At 41.1% G+C, this 15,041-nt stretch overlaps 1 protein-coding gene across 1 annotated transcript; it reads right to left on the bottom strand.

Moving 5' to 3' along the window:
* Window positions 1-8,335: 8,335 nt before the first annotated feature.
* LOC138040814 (uncharacterized) lies at window positions 8,336-9,028 on the bottom strand. The gene has a single exon (XM_068886479.1). It carries the CDS (start codon window positions 9,026-9,028, stop codon window positions 8,336-8,338), a length of 693 nt encoding a protein of 230 aa, XP_068742580.1.
* Between the last annotated feature and the right edge of the window lie 6,013 nt (window positions 9,029-15,041).

The raw sequence follows: 15,041 nt of genomic DNA, 5'->3' as shown, positions 1-15,041 counted from the left end.
TGTCGTCACGCTAAGCCATTTGGAGTAGCACTAAACCGATCAATGTTATGCTAGACCATTGCGATTCACGATTAACCATTTGCAGATAAAATAAGCGGTTTTAAACTACTCTGAACCGTTTGTCACGTCACTGAACTAATGTACGGTAAGCTGGACCGTTTGCCGTTTCACAGCAAATCATGTCAAAGTACGCTGCTCCATTCAAGACTTGACTTTGTCATTTTGACAAGGATAATTATACCGGTGGTCTTTGGCACTGACCCATTCTGTGTTAACTGCAATGATTGCATAAGGTGACTGATCCATTTCATTAAACACTTAACCACTCGTGTTTTCACTGAATCAATTCACCAAGGGTATCTACACAGTTTCTGAATTGTCTAAACCATTTAATGTTTGTTTATTTCGTTTCACTAAAGGTGACTTGTCCATTTGTGTTTTAAATACATCTTTTCAAATTCTGATAACTGAACCGTTCTACCAAGGACAATTAAACCATTCCGGTTTATCCTTAACCATTAACTAGGCTTGTATTTTTGGCGGTGACGGCTGCCCATAGGTTTGGCGAATGCAAAAATGTATACACTTTTCGTGCAGAATTGAGCCAGGTCACGCTTCAACTATAGGAGTGCGGCAAAATTGCAGCATACCCCGCAACACTGCGAAGCTCTTACAAATGGCTGCGCAGAAATGCGTTCGATATATCAATATTCACGCTTACTACGCGGTTTTATGGTTAAATTTGAATATTATTTTGTTTAGAAATTTCCCTTGAGACTTGTGACACAAAGAAAAAAGAACTGAGCCGTGAAATTTGACCACAGTCTCGTAGCCATCGAACGAACTCCATTTCGGCCTATTGCTCCCTTATCTACAGTTATTAGGCCTAGGCACTGATTTCAAACTGGTTAGCTTTCAGTCATTGAAGTGCTTATCAACTGTTATTACGGCTCAATTAACTTCGCTGAATTATGAATAAATTACAACGGAGTAGCCTCGTAGAAGCGTAACCATGCCACTTTCCCAAGATGAATAAATCACAACGGAGTAGCTGCGTAGACTAGTAGCCACCTTCCAGAGATCTTGAGTAAATTATGGATCAATTACAACGGAGTAAGCTGCGTAGACGAGTAGCCACCTTCCGGAAAACTTGAGTGAATTATGAATAAATTACATTGGATAGCTACGGAGACGCGTAGCCACCTTCCAGAAAACTTAAGTGAATTATGAATAAATGAGAACTCGAGTAGCCGCGTAGGCGCGTTGTCGGCTGCACCGTGTAGCACGAGCTAGCAAGAGACTCGGGGTATTCCAATTGCTCCCAGAAGTGCTATTGTTTTCCCTCCAAAGCGATAATCATTTCTTTTCACGAGTTTAAGATTTTATTTGCATAATCGATTCCTTCATCAATCATAGCATACGCTAAGAAACGTTTATTAGAAAATCCTTGAACGTTAGCAACAATGGTTGTAAACTGGCTTAAATTTCGGAGACGGGATTACTTTGAATGTAGTTCAAGGTTTTCTCTATTTGGATTTTGAGAATCGCTTGAGGCCATTGTATTATAAAACGGAAATAATAGGTTGGTTTCATATCGTATTTAAAAATGGGTTCACATAAGAGATCACGTCATGATCTCTTGGTTCACAACTTTGACGCAGTGAGCAAACAACATACCTTTCAAACGCTTTATTACTCGGGCCAGTAAGGGCACGAGTTATGAAACATGTTAGATTTTTTTTTCCTCTGCAGAAAAATGCACAAAAGAAAAACGTGGCGCTGTTGAGGGCCCACTGGCGTAAATTTGGGGCGCGTTGCTAAGGATGGTTAAGTAATTTGCAAGAACTTGGCATTATTTTGGTCAGTTTTCAACTTTTGTTTTCAACTCTAAATATGACGTCATCATGCCACGCCCATGGTCACGTGACCAATAAAAGAAAACTCTAAATTTGTCTACGTGCTACACAATTTGGCTATTTAATCTGTGGTTGATAATTTGTATTCGTCTTTGCATCCAGCCAAGCATGGTTTTCTATTTATTTTGAAAAATGTTCTTCAAGTTTAAAGAGATAAACGATACTGAAATACCCATAACATTTCCAAAAAGATGATTTGAAAAAATCAATGCTTAGCTATATTCTGTATTTGGGGCTGAAACGTGCCATATATAAAAAAATTAATTCAATTTACAGACCGCCGGAAATTTAGCTTTTTCTCAAACCGGAAGTCAGTTCGTTTACGCATGCGCAGTTGATCTGAGAACGAGCGCGAGGAAGAGCGAGAAACCTTCGATGGAAACAACAGTTCGTGCGGTGATTTTTGCTTGTGAGAAGCTTGTTAGTGGATTTTCTGGTCAGCTCATGATATGATGATGTCAGTCACCGGAAGTAACATTTCTCTTCCTTAGCAACGCGCGAAAAATCCGTCTGTTGGCCCTTAAAGGAAACCACGTAATCAAAGATCATGAAGAGCACTGTAATGCCTTGTTTGGATTACTCAAAATCGACGTTGCGTTGGCTTAATCGATTTCTTCTTGGGGCACTCAAAACACATACAAAGAAAGGCATACACTACATGTAACTGAAATGGACGCAACTATTGAAAGTGATACAAGTCAAATACTAGTTAATGGGTTGCCAGTATGGCAATCCCAGTCGAAAAGTGGGTGGTATTTGTTCGTTTTATTTATTTTATTTTTTTATTTTTTTTTCCGTGTCGGTAAAAGTCTTGCCTGTCACTCCCCTGGTAAGTGGTGTCTTTGTGCATAGAGCCTTCTGCGCGTATTTTCTAAGGATCGAGAGGGTAGTGGAAATGCGTAGATTTCTCTGGTGGACACAGTAGAATCATGAACTAAGCCTGCAATGGCGTCGAAAGTCATGTAACGCGAATGGCGTTTTAGTGGATCCTTAAACAAAATATACCCTTATGGAGCTCAATAATGGAAGGTCAGTTGGATAAACTCACCTTGCTAGCAGAGCCTTTCTTTTGCTTGCTCGATTTTGGCGTTCTCGAGAAAGGCTCTGCATGAATCGAGTAAGATCTTTTTTGAATATGCGCTGCATGTTGCCAGGATACAGTCTCGAACCCAAGCCTAATATGCCAGATCTCGCCGCCATCTTGGTTTTTCATGCCAGCGGGCTCAATTATAACCATCGGTTTTGTCACTAAACGGACGCTCGCACTGGAAAAACCGGTTTGACGAGAGAAAACAAGATTGACTAGTCCAGAAGTGCGGGCTGCGGCGGCTTCAAAGAGTTGACGCGATTCAGGCAAAGCCTACTTTTCTCCTCCTCAGTAAAGAAAAAGACAAAAGGAGGCTCTGCTCGCAAGGTGGATAAACTAGGCAGGCGGTGAAAAACCAACACCTAGAATCTCAAAAGCGACGAGTAATGGACTTCGACAACAATCTATCGCCCGTCGAGCCGAAATCAAAGTGAGCTGTATTTGTAAAATAATATTTTACCAAGTGTGCTGTTATGTAGAAAACTGAAACCAAATGGAAAATTCTCTGGTAACTTTTTTGGAGCTCGGGATGCGGGATTTTGTAGAAATATGGAAACGGGATTCGGGATTGCACTTATGGATGGGACGTGGGAACTAGCATTATCACTAAGCGGGATCCGGGAAACCGTCACTTTCAAGCCCTGAGATCCGGGATTTCTGACGGCAAAAAAATTAAAATGAACTCAACTTTCGCCGTCGACAACGACGAAAATATGCTGTAGCCAATAAGCTAGAATTATACTCTGCAGACAACACCATCATCGCTGTTTGCGGCTTTACATGATATTCTTGATTGTGTGGCTCTTTTTTTTATGAGAAGGAAAAGAACAGAAATTCAATTTTTGTGGAAAGAGAAATTTCGGGCACAGTTTCTGTGGAAAGTCAAAAGATTGAACAAGAGTGACAGGTCTACCGCAGGCGCTCCAACCTCAGTGTGAGGGAAAGCTAACAAAAACAAAAAAATGTATAGGAATCCGGCAAAAGACTTGAGAATGCAATTATGCGAAAAAATTCTCAGTTAAAAAGCTTAATCTTTCTGTCATTGTGGCTCGCTTCCTTCCCGTGTGTGTGTGTTTTTTGTTTTATTTTTTTCAGATTCGACGCGATTTGAGCCGTTTTCAATTCCTCGGTTGTCAACAGTGTAATAAAATCCCACTGAGGCTGCACACTAAATTCTCTGGAGCCTACCAAATTCAGTCAAATATTCCTGGATAAAATGTTGCCACGGTTATAATTCCACATTGGAATCAAGTGACAAAGATTAAACTTTCATTTCAACCCAACAACAAAGTAATAGCAGCCCTGCGAGCGACCTCAGGCGGTAGTTTAATCACTCGATCGGAACCAAAAACAATTTCGGCAGGTGGATTTCTCAGCAATGTTGGACGGTTGAACTTTGTAACGACACTTGTTTTATCCCCTTGGGTCCCGAAATGACTGCATTGTCTCTCTCGTCCAATCACAGTCACACTTCCTTCGTGTTGCTAAACTTCAAAAACACATTTAAAAAAAAAAAAGTGTCGTTGACAAACTACGGTCTGGGACCCCAGTTAGGGCTCAGTTTGGTAAACCGGGCAGGGTTACAAAGCCGGTTACAAAGTTCTCACTGATCTTAGGGCGCCTGTGAACCTACACAGCCGCCTAGCGCGTGTTTTAGCCGTTCAGTTTTGTAATTTGGCTCTCACGAGTGTATCTTTGATTGACCGCCCTCTTTTGTAACATATGAGGGGCGAGTTTCTGTAGATTCCTTTGAGCAATGGTCGTCGCTCTATTAAATGCCAGTCTTTCATAGGGATTTGTGTTAAGTTCGTCACTGCAGGGTGGTATTGGGTCACGAAAGGCAAGATTCGTCTGCTCTCTTGTGGTTTTTGAAGGAGTGCCAGTTTCCTGTTTTTAAATTGCACTTCTGAAGCGATCCTTTGAACAAGATTCTCGGGATAACCTCTTTCACGTCAGTAGGTGTGATTTAAAATTCTAGATGAGCTCTCCAAATACTGAGAAGTCTCAGTGCCTCGCCTTTGATGAAGTCCTTTTTGACTCCCGGTGGGTGCCACGAGGAGAAGTGCGTTCATTGAGTTCATCAAGGACTGAATTGCCGTTGAACCTTTCGCCTTTGTAAATGTGTGTATCCAGAAATGTCGTTTCTGTATCTGAAATTTCAGCAGTTAATTTAATTGTGGTTTGTTGTTCGTTTGCTTGTTCAATGAACTGCATTATCTCCTCTCTATTTTAAGTTAAGTCTAAGCTAGTCTAGAGCGAAAATATGTCGTCTACATATCGTTTCCAAACGAGCGGTTTAGTGCGCTTTGGTTTAAAATTTTTGTTTCAACCTTAGCCATGAAGATATTGGCAAAAGCGACTACCATTTTTGTACCCATGTCTGTTCCATAGGTTTGTAGGTAGTGTTGACCACATGACCATTTTTCTCACCTTTTGTAACGCCTGCTTTGCGCAGTTTGTCATTTTTAGCTTGACGGGAAGCGTTTTCATGCTAAATAGAAATGTTAGGAAGTGCTGATGATCGTATACATTAACAACAGATTCAATTACTACTAATAATAATGGACAATCACGAATCATTTCGATTTCAAAACTGACTGTGAATGCTACAATTAGGGTCAATAGGATCATGATGGTTGGTGGAAAAGACTAACAAGGCGTATTCTAAATCAACTGTAATTGTAATTGACGACGAAGTTTGGACATCATGCTGTGACGTCATGACCGGGACCCGGATTGGCCGATAAAAACGTTCGGGATTTGGGGATTAAGGGAAATTTTGGTCGGGATGGCGCGATTGAAGAACCCTATTAGGGACCATCTTATGGGTTCAACAAAGACAGAGAACGAATCGAACACCTTACGTGGATCTGTGATCAACTCTGCACAGTCTTCAGGTAAAAAAAAAAATTGGAAATGTGACAGCCAAGAATTATTTGAAAGAAAGCTTGTCGTGTATTTTGTGCTTCATTATTCAAGGAAAAGGTTCTTCATGTAAACGTTTTGATCCTGAAATTTAGTTTGTTGCAATATTGCGCATATTTGACACGATGAAATAGAAGGGGTTTTTGCCTCTAATAGCAAATATGTTGTTTGTTTCAAAAAACTGTTCGCTAGAAAACGTGGCCTTTATGAATTTATCATGTTTTATGATATGCGAGCTTAACTGGATAGTTTTTATGGCAATAGTAAAACATTTTCTTGTCAAAATGAGGTTAGCGTCTTTCTGGTGTGTCAACTGAATTAAATCGTGAGTTTGTATTTGCCGTCTGCCGCGTAACCTTGATTTCCACTCTCAAAATTACCTCCAGAACCTACTTTTTGCGTAGAATAAGCTTTTAGAATGATGTTCTTGTTTTGCATAAAGCAAGCTAACAAAATCTGTACCTTGCTGAGTTCGCATTTGTTAGCGTTAATAGTATTTTATGAGGGGTGTATTGTTGTGGTCTCCCATCCAGATACTAACCCCGCCGGAGCCCTAGGGATTAACTTCAGTGAACTTTGGTATTACAAAGCTGTCAGATGCTCAGAGGGCACGTTTAAACTTGAGGTGAAAAGAAGTTGTGAGGGAACTTGAAAATTATCAACATGTGAGCCCAGAAGCCAATGTTTCTCGCTTCTCTTTTATTTGTTATTCTTCAGAGACTGGAATGCTGCAGTTCAATACCACACAATTCAGTGCCTTCTGATTTTCTGTAACACGTACCACAGGCAACCCAGTGTATGCTTCACGGAAGCATCTCGTTCTTCAATAACCAGCGGGTACCTTATTGAGAACTACTCTGAAGATGACAGCGACAAAGAAAATAACTCCACAAACAAATGGACGCCATATTGGAATCTTCTGAAGACAAAGTAAAAACATTGGCACAGCGAACAAATGGCCTCACGCTGGTACCATTTTCACCGCGAACAAATAGCCTCCCGCCCAGTGTACCATTGACTACGGAGATAAGTTTTTTGTCTATCGCGTTTTTTTGTTTTTTATTGTTAAACAGTTTGTTTCCTTGTAATGGTCTAGCTTATATCCTTTGTTCAACTAGCCATATTAGCGACCGTGTTCACTGCCATCTTGTGTATATAGTTCTGTTCCAGTTTTACAAGATTTATCATGTCATGATGGGAGAGGACAAAACGCGGAACCCTACTCCATGGAGTACCCTATGGAGTACCCCTAAAAATCATTTATTGGTCAAATTGAATACTATATCAACATGGTGAGGCATTTAGATGAACGGACATTTATCATTTCGAGCTTTCCAGCTCTCTCCGATTGTTACAGTTCGATGCAGTTCTCGAATTTGCGGCTAAATACAGGAATTGCACCAACCTAGTCCCAGTCATTCACTTGTACAGATATTACAAATTTGAGCCCCAACACCAAACCAATGTTTTTACACAGACCTCTGGTCGGTGCAATTCCTGTATTTAGCCCTAAGTGTTCTCGAGTTGGCCGCCATCTTGGAATTTGGTAGGTGCTTCATGTATCCCTTCCTATTTATATTCATGACTCGTACACAAGGATGGGTGTGCAGCTCGAACTGTGAGCCTGAGTGTTTAATGCCGTCCGAGTATCGTTACAAAGCTCAGATAAGATACTAGTTACAAGGTAAACATAAAGTAAGAACCACTCAGGCTAAAGCATGTGCAACCGCCTGATACGCAAACCCAAAAACCCAGTGGGAAAATAGGAACGTATTCCCCAACCAAATGAAGGCGCACTAACCTCTGGGGGCTAAAGGTAATATAAGATTTCCAGACATACAAGGTGATCTATAATAAAATTTGAAAGTTAGAGAGCTGAGATGAATACATTACATCCTGACCAACCTTATATATCTAAATAACAATAGACTAATTCAATGCCATAGCGGAACCCGTGCATTTCATGCCAACCGTGAAAATATTTACATTCTTTGTCGCTATCACTTACAGTTCAACTCTGCCGAATGTAAATACATTTCCTATTTATATTCATGACTCGTACACAAGGATGGGTGTGCAGCTCAAACTGTGAGCTCCTGAGAATACAAAGAACGGGAAAAACTAGAGACCTAAAGAAATAGAAACAGCTAAACGGCTTTCTAAGGAGTCCTCGACATACCCATCTTTAGCGTTCTCTGAACGCCATCTACCGTGCCGCTTGAACATTCTATCCGAAATTCCATTATTAGCGGCGGTAGGGGCACCGCCACTCCTGAAGCTATGCCAGGGATAACATTTAGGATCTAATCCTACGTCCACTAACTTCTTTAAAAGTACTTCTCTACATTTAGAGTAAGAGAGTTTAGAAGCTGAGCGGATAAACTGCCTTCCGGACTTGGTTTGAATATTACCAAAAACAAAAACCATCGCCGACGTTGGCAGATGTGGGCAAAGAGAGCTGTGCCTGAGACAAGTACTTTAGAAGATTAGCCCAGGGACAAAGGTCGGTACCAGTTTTAACAAATGGAACGACGGCGCCTTCACGATATTGATCAGTCTTACTATCTTCGATAAACAGTTCAAAGTATGTGGTATGGGAAACTACATCTTTAAGCTTAAGATTGGATAATTCATCAAATCTCAAGAACCCTACGAAGGCAAGGAGAACCATGGCCATGAATCTCGTGTCCACCAATGACCGGTCAAGGCTCTGGAAAAACTTGAGCAAAATCTCCCCTGTGATAGGTAATTTTTTGGATGTCTGGTGGGACAGCCTCCGCCTGGCTGACTCTAAGACTTTCTGTGGGAGTGTATGACTAGTTGGAGACTCTAAACCAGCAATATCGTGCGCCCAGCGGATGCTGTACAAGGCTGACTGGACCGGGGATGGAGAAGTGGACGCTTGAAGGACACCAAGCAAGTACAAGGCAACATAGGCGGGTGTAGCTGGTAGCACAGTAATCTCGGGAAACTTGGGAGTCCCAGGAGCGCCATCGTTTAAAGCAGTTGAGATAGGTGAGTGTAGTATTATCTGCTCTGGAACCAAGGACAACTTCGGGTAACTTGGCAACCAAACGGCGTAGATAAGGGTCTTGTACATGAGTGAGCTCGGTCCACAAAGGGCTGGAAAAGACGTCTGAGGAAAAACAAAGGGAGAGGATACATGATAGCAAGAGAGAATGAGGGGACAGAGAGGGAGGCTCATGGCGTTGGCCGGGATATGTTATGTCCACGAAAGTTATTTTTAGACGAGCGGAAGTCTTTGTTCTAGCGGAAGTCTCTCTTCTGAGACGTCCGCATGCCGTCTTGCCTCGCTCTCAGGTTCTTAGAGAAAAGAGAAAATGATGGCGCACGTGGAAGGCTGATGAATATATATTTTCTTTCAAACATCGGACCGAGGTTGGCCTGCATGCGGACGTCTCGGAAAACTTCCGCTCGTCTAAAAATAACTTTCGTGGACATGACATATCCCAAGGGCTGGACCGGGAGCCTCCTTCTCTGTCCCCTCATTTTCTCTTGATGATAGACATCCGCGAGGAAAACAAAGGATTATGATACGGAGGGGTGGGGTGACACAGAACATGGGGAACGCCACCTATAGCGAACAGTAGTAGTCACCGAGACTATGCCCATACGCGGCCACCGAGGCAGACGACCTCACGCGAGGTAAACCGAAAAACTCTAAACAGAGGTAATTGCCATCGAGGCACATAAACAGGGAACGAGACAGGCCACTAACTATGAACATGATGGCTAAAGCGTTTAATACAGAATGATACAATGAAATACGGGAATATGACAAAGAGAGCTAAATATAGCGGATAATGACTAAAGAATATATAATATCATAAGATTACATATCATGATTTAACGAGCCGACAGAGGGACGGCTAGAACGTGGGATTTGAATTTAGGCCCATCGAAAATAAAGTCAGTGGAACCCCTGACAAAAATCCCAGAAACATCTGTGAAGATAATCGCACACTTAACATAAGGATTGTAAAGGGACTGAAGACCGAAAAGCATGGGCCAAAATGGAGGTGAAACCCACTTAGGAACGATCAAGGTTCCCTCAGCTTTGCACTCTACAAGGTGCCTAATTACCCGGGGAACAAGGAACACCGGGGGTACTAACCAATTATTCTCCTCTCCCCAGTCTTGACAAAAAGCGTCGACGCCCTGGGCGTTCGGGTTCCAATAACGGGAATAAAACTTGGTTAACTTGCGGTTATTAAAATTCACAAAGCAAAATATGGACTTTACAGTGTATGACGACAGAAGTTTATGCCTGCATTTCGGGAGGCAAGAAAGGCTGGTAAGAAAGCTGCTTTTAGGAAAACAGAACAAGACAAATCATGACGGTAAACTTTTTGTTTTACAATGAACATTGGGCTATGTCATTCATTTCTTTGATTTCTCTGACAACGTTTTGACAGCGGTCCGCACAGAAGTTTTTCCTTTTAATATTGGAATTAAAGGGGCGTTTACACGACAGAGCAAAAATGTCACGGGCCCGACAAAAACTGTTCCAACAGTTTTTACAAAGAAACAGTGAACTTTTATCCGTTCCGCGACGGGTCCATGGGCGCCTATGGACCCGTCGCGGAACGGATAAAAGTTCACTGTTTGTGTGCCGAACCCAAATTCTTACCCGTGCTGGGACCTTCGGCAAGGTAGTCCGAGCACGGGTAAAAATGGTACGGGTGCTGAAAAAATAGGCACCGTTCGGATAGAACAAGTAGTGTAAACACTTTAAAGGGCCAAATTTGAGCCTTAATTATATATATTTCAAGATGGCTGCTCATTCTCCACCAAAATCACGCGGACGTTCTTGATTATAACTGAACTGCACATGTCTACAAGAGAAGTTACCCGGGCCAAAAAATTTTGGCATGGTATTTTTGATACGGTAAAAATGATGTAGCGTAAACAAAGTTTGCCGAGCTCTTTTTAGGAACTGTTTGCCGAAAATTTTCTTTAGGGTAAACCGGGCTTATTGTTGGCTTTTCAAACCGCAAGCTGATATATGCTTTCTGGAAGAAACGTATAGCTCTCCGGAAGTTAAACCAATGTGGAAAAAGAAATGGAAGGGCGACGTTTTCTTTCTCCATGAAAGTTGTCATAGTAGGGGCGCAATGATTCTTGTAAAAGAACATTGGGATTTCAAATTAATTTTAAGAAAGACCAATTAGGTCGTTACATTTTGTTAGAGGCCGAAATTCAAGATTCGTTATCTCGTCTCTTAAACATTTATTCTCCAAACAAACCTGCTGAGCAGTGTGAGGTTTTCACGAAACTATAAGATCTTCTAAAAAGTCTGAGTACAGATTCCGTAACTTCCCTTATTATTGGGGGAAGGAGGGGGGGGGGGGGGGGATTTCAACCTGGGGTTTTAAACCCGGATTTAGATGGGCGTGGTGGCATTAACAAAAGGAAAGAATCAGTCAGACATGTGGGATTTCAAAATGTTAGTTATCTGGCGTATTCGTAACCCACTGAAAAACGATTTACCTGACGTCAGAAAACGCCCTTAATGCAGAGACCTTTAGATCAATGGATCATCAATAACGTTTTGTTGGAAGATGTAGGGTCGATAGACAATAACAGCAATACGATCCGATCACTCTGCTATAACACTCTCAGTTAAGTTATAGGGGTCCAAATTTTTGGAAATTTAATTCAACTTTAGTAAATGACCAAGACAGGGTTCTATCTAAAATTTATTGTTTTGGGGGAGAAGTGGCCGAAGGCCACGAGCTTCCTAGGGCGGTCCGGGGGCATGCCCCGCGGAAATGTTTTGAAATGAATATCCGCTGCGATGCAATTTTGAGAAATGTTACAGTGGTATTACATTTTTTAGTCATGATCACATTCTGATTACGGGTGCACATCAGCGTCTCCTTAATCCGTGGTTTTCTGGTTACAAATTTGTCCACGCTGTCTCTATTCAACTCATCAACAAGGCAAGCAGTTTCTAATACTCCATGTTCCTTGTCATATAGTGTCCTTAGACCGTCTGGTTGATTTTTCCGATGTAGTTACTTACATACTGTAACGACAACAATACTTTTGGGGGAAAAGCTGAGCATTTTTGGGGGAAGCTTCTATCGCTCAAATACCCTACGTAGAACTTTGCAAGAATATTGTGATATGTTGGAGGTGGAGTACAGGGAAAGTAAAGGACAAACGTGTTTTATGGGATTTAATAAAATATAAAATACGGCAACGAACAATAGCTTACAGTAAAGCCAAAGCTCGTAAGAGGAAAGAGAAACTGCATATTTGGAAGATGACTTAAAGCGCTGTGCACGCAAATGCGATAATGATCCCTCAAAAGATGATTTGAAAGAGTTGGGAGGTTTCCAAGAAGAATATGATCGGCTATACGAATTCACTACACATGGTGCAATTATACGTTCCCGAGCACCTTGGTATGAACTACGAGAAAAAATAATAAGTATTTTTTGAATTTAGAGCAACCCAACAGAAAGAAAAGTAGTGTTCGGAAGCGGATTTTTACTAACGATGGAAAACTAACTAGTAACCCTAAAAAGATAAGAATGAGTTTGCATCTTTTTATGCTAATTTATATGATGGCAGAAAGTGTAGCTCGTCGGATCCCTCATATTCTATTTTTCTTGACAATTCTGTTGAGTTCCCGGTGCTATCTGAAGACTTGAGAAAAATCTGTGAAGGAAAACTGATAATGAATGTTTCAATGTGTTAAATACCTTTGCAAAAAATAAAACTCCAGGTACTGATGGCTTGACAATTGAATTTTATTTAGCCTTTTGGCCTTTAAGGACGGTGCCTACTATTGCTATTGTGCACACGTTCTGCACATCTGGAGATACTCGGATATCCTCTAGTTAGTGCTTATTAATACAGGGATATTTTTGCGCGTTTCAAAACTATGCTGAGAAAGCAGAACTTAGCAGGTGATCTTGGTATCCAAAAAGAAAACTGGGGGTAACCACGTACATGTGTATTTTTCAGAGATAATTGAGCTTCAATTTGGAAAAGAATGCCATACATTGCTTTGTATTTTAAAACTTTTTACAAATATTGTTGATTAATGATCTTCGAAAAATGCGTGGTTACCGCCAATTTTCTTTTTGGATTTCAATAGCACTTGTTAAGATATGCTTTTCCCACATATTCAGTAAACCGCACAAAAATACCTTTGAATTAGTAGGCACCGTGCTTAATAGGAGAGCTACTTGTAGATATTCTAAATCATTCCTTTCAGTTTGGCGAACTTTCAAACTCTCAAAAGCAAGCTACGATAGCCCTTATAGAGAAGAAGGGAAGGGACGAAAGGTTAGAAAAAAAACTGGTGTCCCATTTCTCTGCTAAATGTAGATGCAAAGATTGCCTCCAAAACGTTGGCAAAACGTTTAGAAAAGATCCTTTGTTAAAGGAAGATCTAGTTTTAGCAACCTCCCGCGTGCATCCATAACTCGATAGACGCACTCTAACCTTGAACCAATTGTTAAATGTTATGATGGGGGCTGACATGTATGTCCAACGTCATGTTGTTGTAGAGTTGGTTCTGCGTTGACATCACAAATGTTAGTCATGATATAAAAAACATTTTTACTTATTCATGTAAAAAAGCGTTCTCTGGTTAAAAATTTTATAAAAAAACGTAAGCGTTCGGCTTCCAGACTAGAGCCTTTAAAAACTAAGATGTAAATGCGCGAGATGGAAATATATACAAAATGGAAGCAAGAGACTATGAGGGTAAGAGAACACATCCCCCATACATGGGCCTCTTCCCATGATCATCTTTTTAATCTAATTTTAGCTCGTAGTCAAGCTGGGAGGCTATTTTAGGAAAGACACCTGATTTGTCAATTGTAATGACGTAATGACCGCTTTGCTGTCCTGCTTTGAGAAAATGGCGTCTGTAGTAGACATCAAGTTTGTCGACGAATCTGAAAACTTTGATTTTGAAAAGAGTGGGAAAAGTTCCCGTCCACGTAGAGAAAACTTGTCCATGCTGTACATAGCTGAATCCGATGAAGGTGATGTCGAATCAACAGAAAGTAGGGATGCGAGCTCTTTTGAGGAAGATGTTGAAATTTCGAGCTTTGAAAAGTCTTCAAATTTCGATTTAGGATTTCACTGGATCATGCGACGCGCGAGAAAAGTCGTCGCAAGTTTCTTCAGAATGACATCTGATCCTCTGACCATAGACCGCGCGGCCATGGGGGCGAAACTAAAAATAATTTTCACAGCGTGGCGCGAAGCTTAAAATAGATTGAAAAAGATTATCATAGGGCACGGGGATGTGTTCTCTCACCTGATAGTCTCTTAATGGAAGTGTGAAAAAATTGTAAAAACGATAAAAGGCAAAAATGCGCTAATCTAAAAGAATAGAGTATTGTTTTGGCAAAGGCTGCGAGTTATTGTCGGCTTCATTAGTGTGCCAAGAAAGTTTCCCTTGTCAATTACTTTGGCATTGTTGAAATCAATAGAGTGATTGTTACGCCAAACGTGAGCTGCAATATTAGAGCCAGTTTTACATAGTTTTACAGGAACAATCGGCGCAAGGGATTTTATATACCACATTGGCCTAAACATAGGGGATGGGAATTCTTGTTGTAAAGTCTTGAGAGGTCTAGTAACAACGTTAACTTCCGAAGAAGACGTGTGAGGGGTTCTGTGACACCACGAACATGAGGAAGGCAGGCCATAGCGGTAGATTTATTTTCAATCAGATTGAAAAACAAGCCCACCAATTCTTCCGGTGAAGGAATAAGTTCCGGGAAGGTTTTTTCTTTTTTAATACGTTAGAGATGACGGCAGGTGGATAGCCGTTGGCAAGAAGGGCGTTAGTGACGTGTTTAGCTTTAGACGATTTCCCTTCCAAAGTATTCGGTAGAATACAAGCAATCAAATATCTGTCTGTGTGCGTTGGTTTACGAAAGACGTCAATGACGATGAAACCATTCTTCCTGGAGACTAGGGTATCTAGAAAGGAGATTTGTTGATTGTTCTCTTTTTCCATAGTAAAGGAAATCATGGGGTCTATAGAGTTTAATTTATCGTGGAATTCAGGTACGCAATCTTTCTTGACGGTGACAAAACTGTCATCAAGATATCTTTTC

This window comes from Montipora capricornis, chromosome 3 (genome assembly GCF_036669925.1).
Source record: "Montipora capricornis isolate CH-2021 chromosome 3, ASM3666992v2, whole genome shotgun sequence".
Taxonomy (NCBI): Eukaryota; Metazoa; Cnidaria; class Anthozoa; order Scleractinia; family Acroporidae; genus Montipora; species Montipora capricornis.
Note: the sequence above shows the minus strand (reverse complement) of the source record. Positions and strands in the feature narration are given on the sequence as shown.

Excerpts from the sequence above, each read along its gene's own strand:
- LOC138040814 (XM_068886479.1), bottom strand. The coding sequence starts at position 9,028 with ATGTACAAGACCCTTATCTACGCCGTTTGGTTGCCAAGTTACCCGAAG.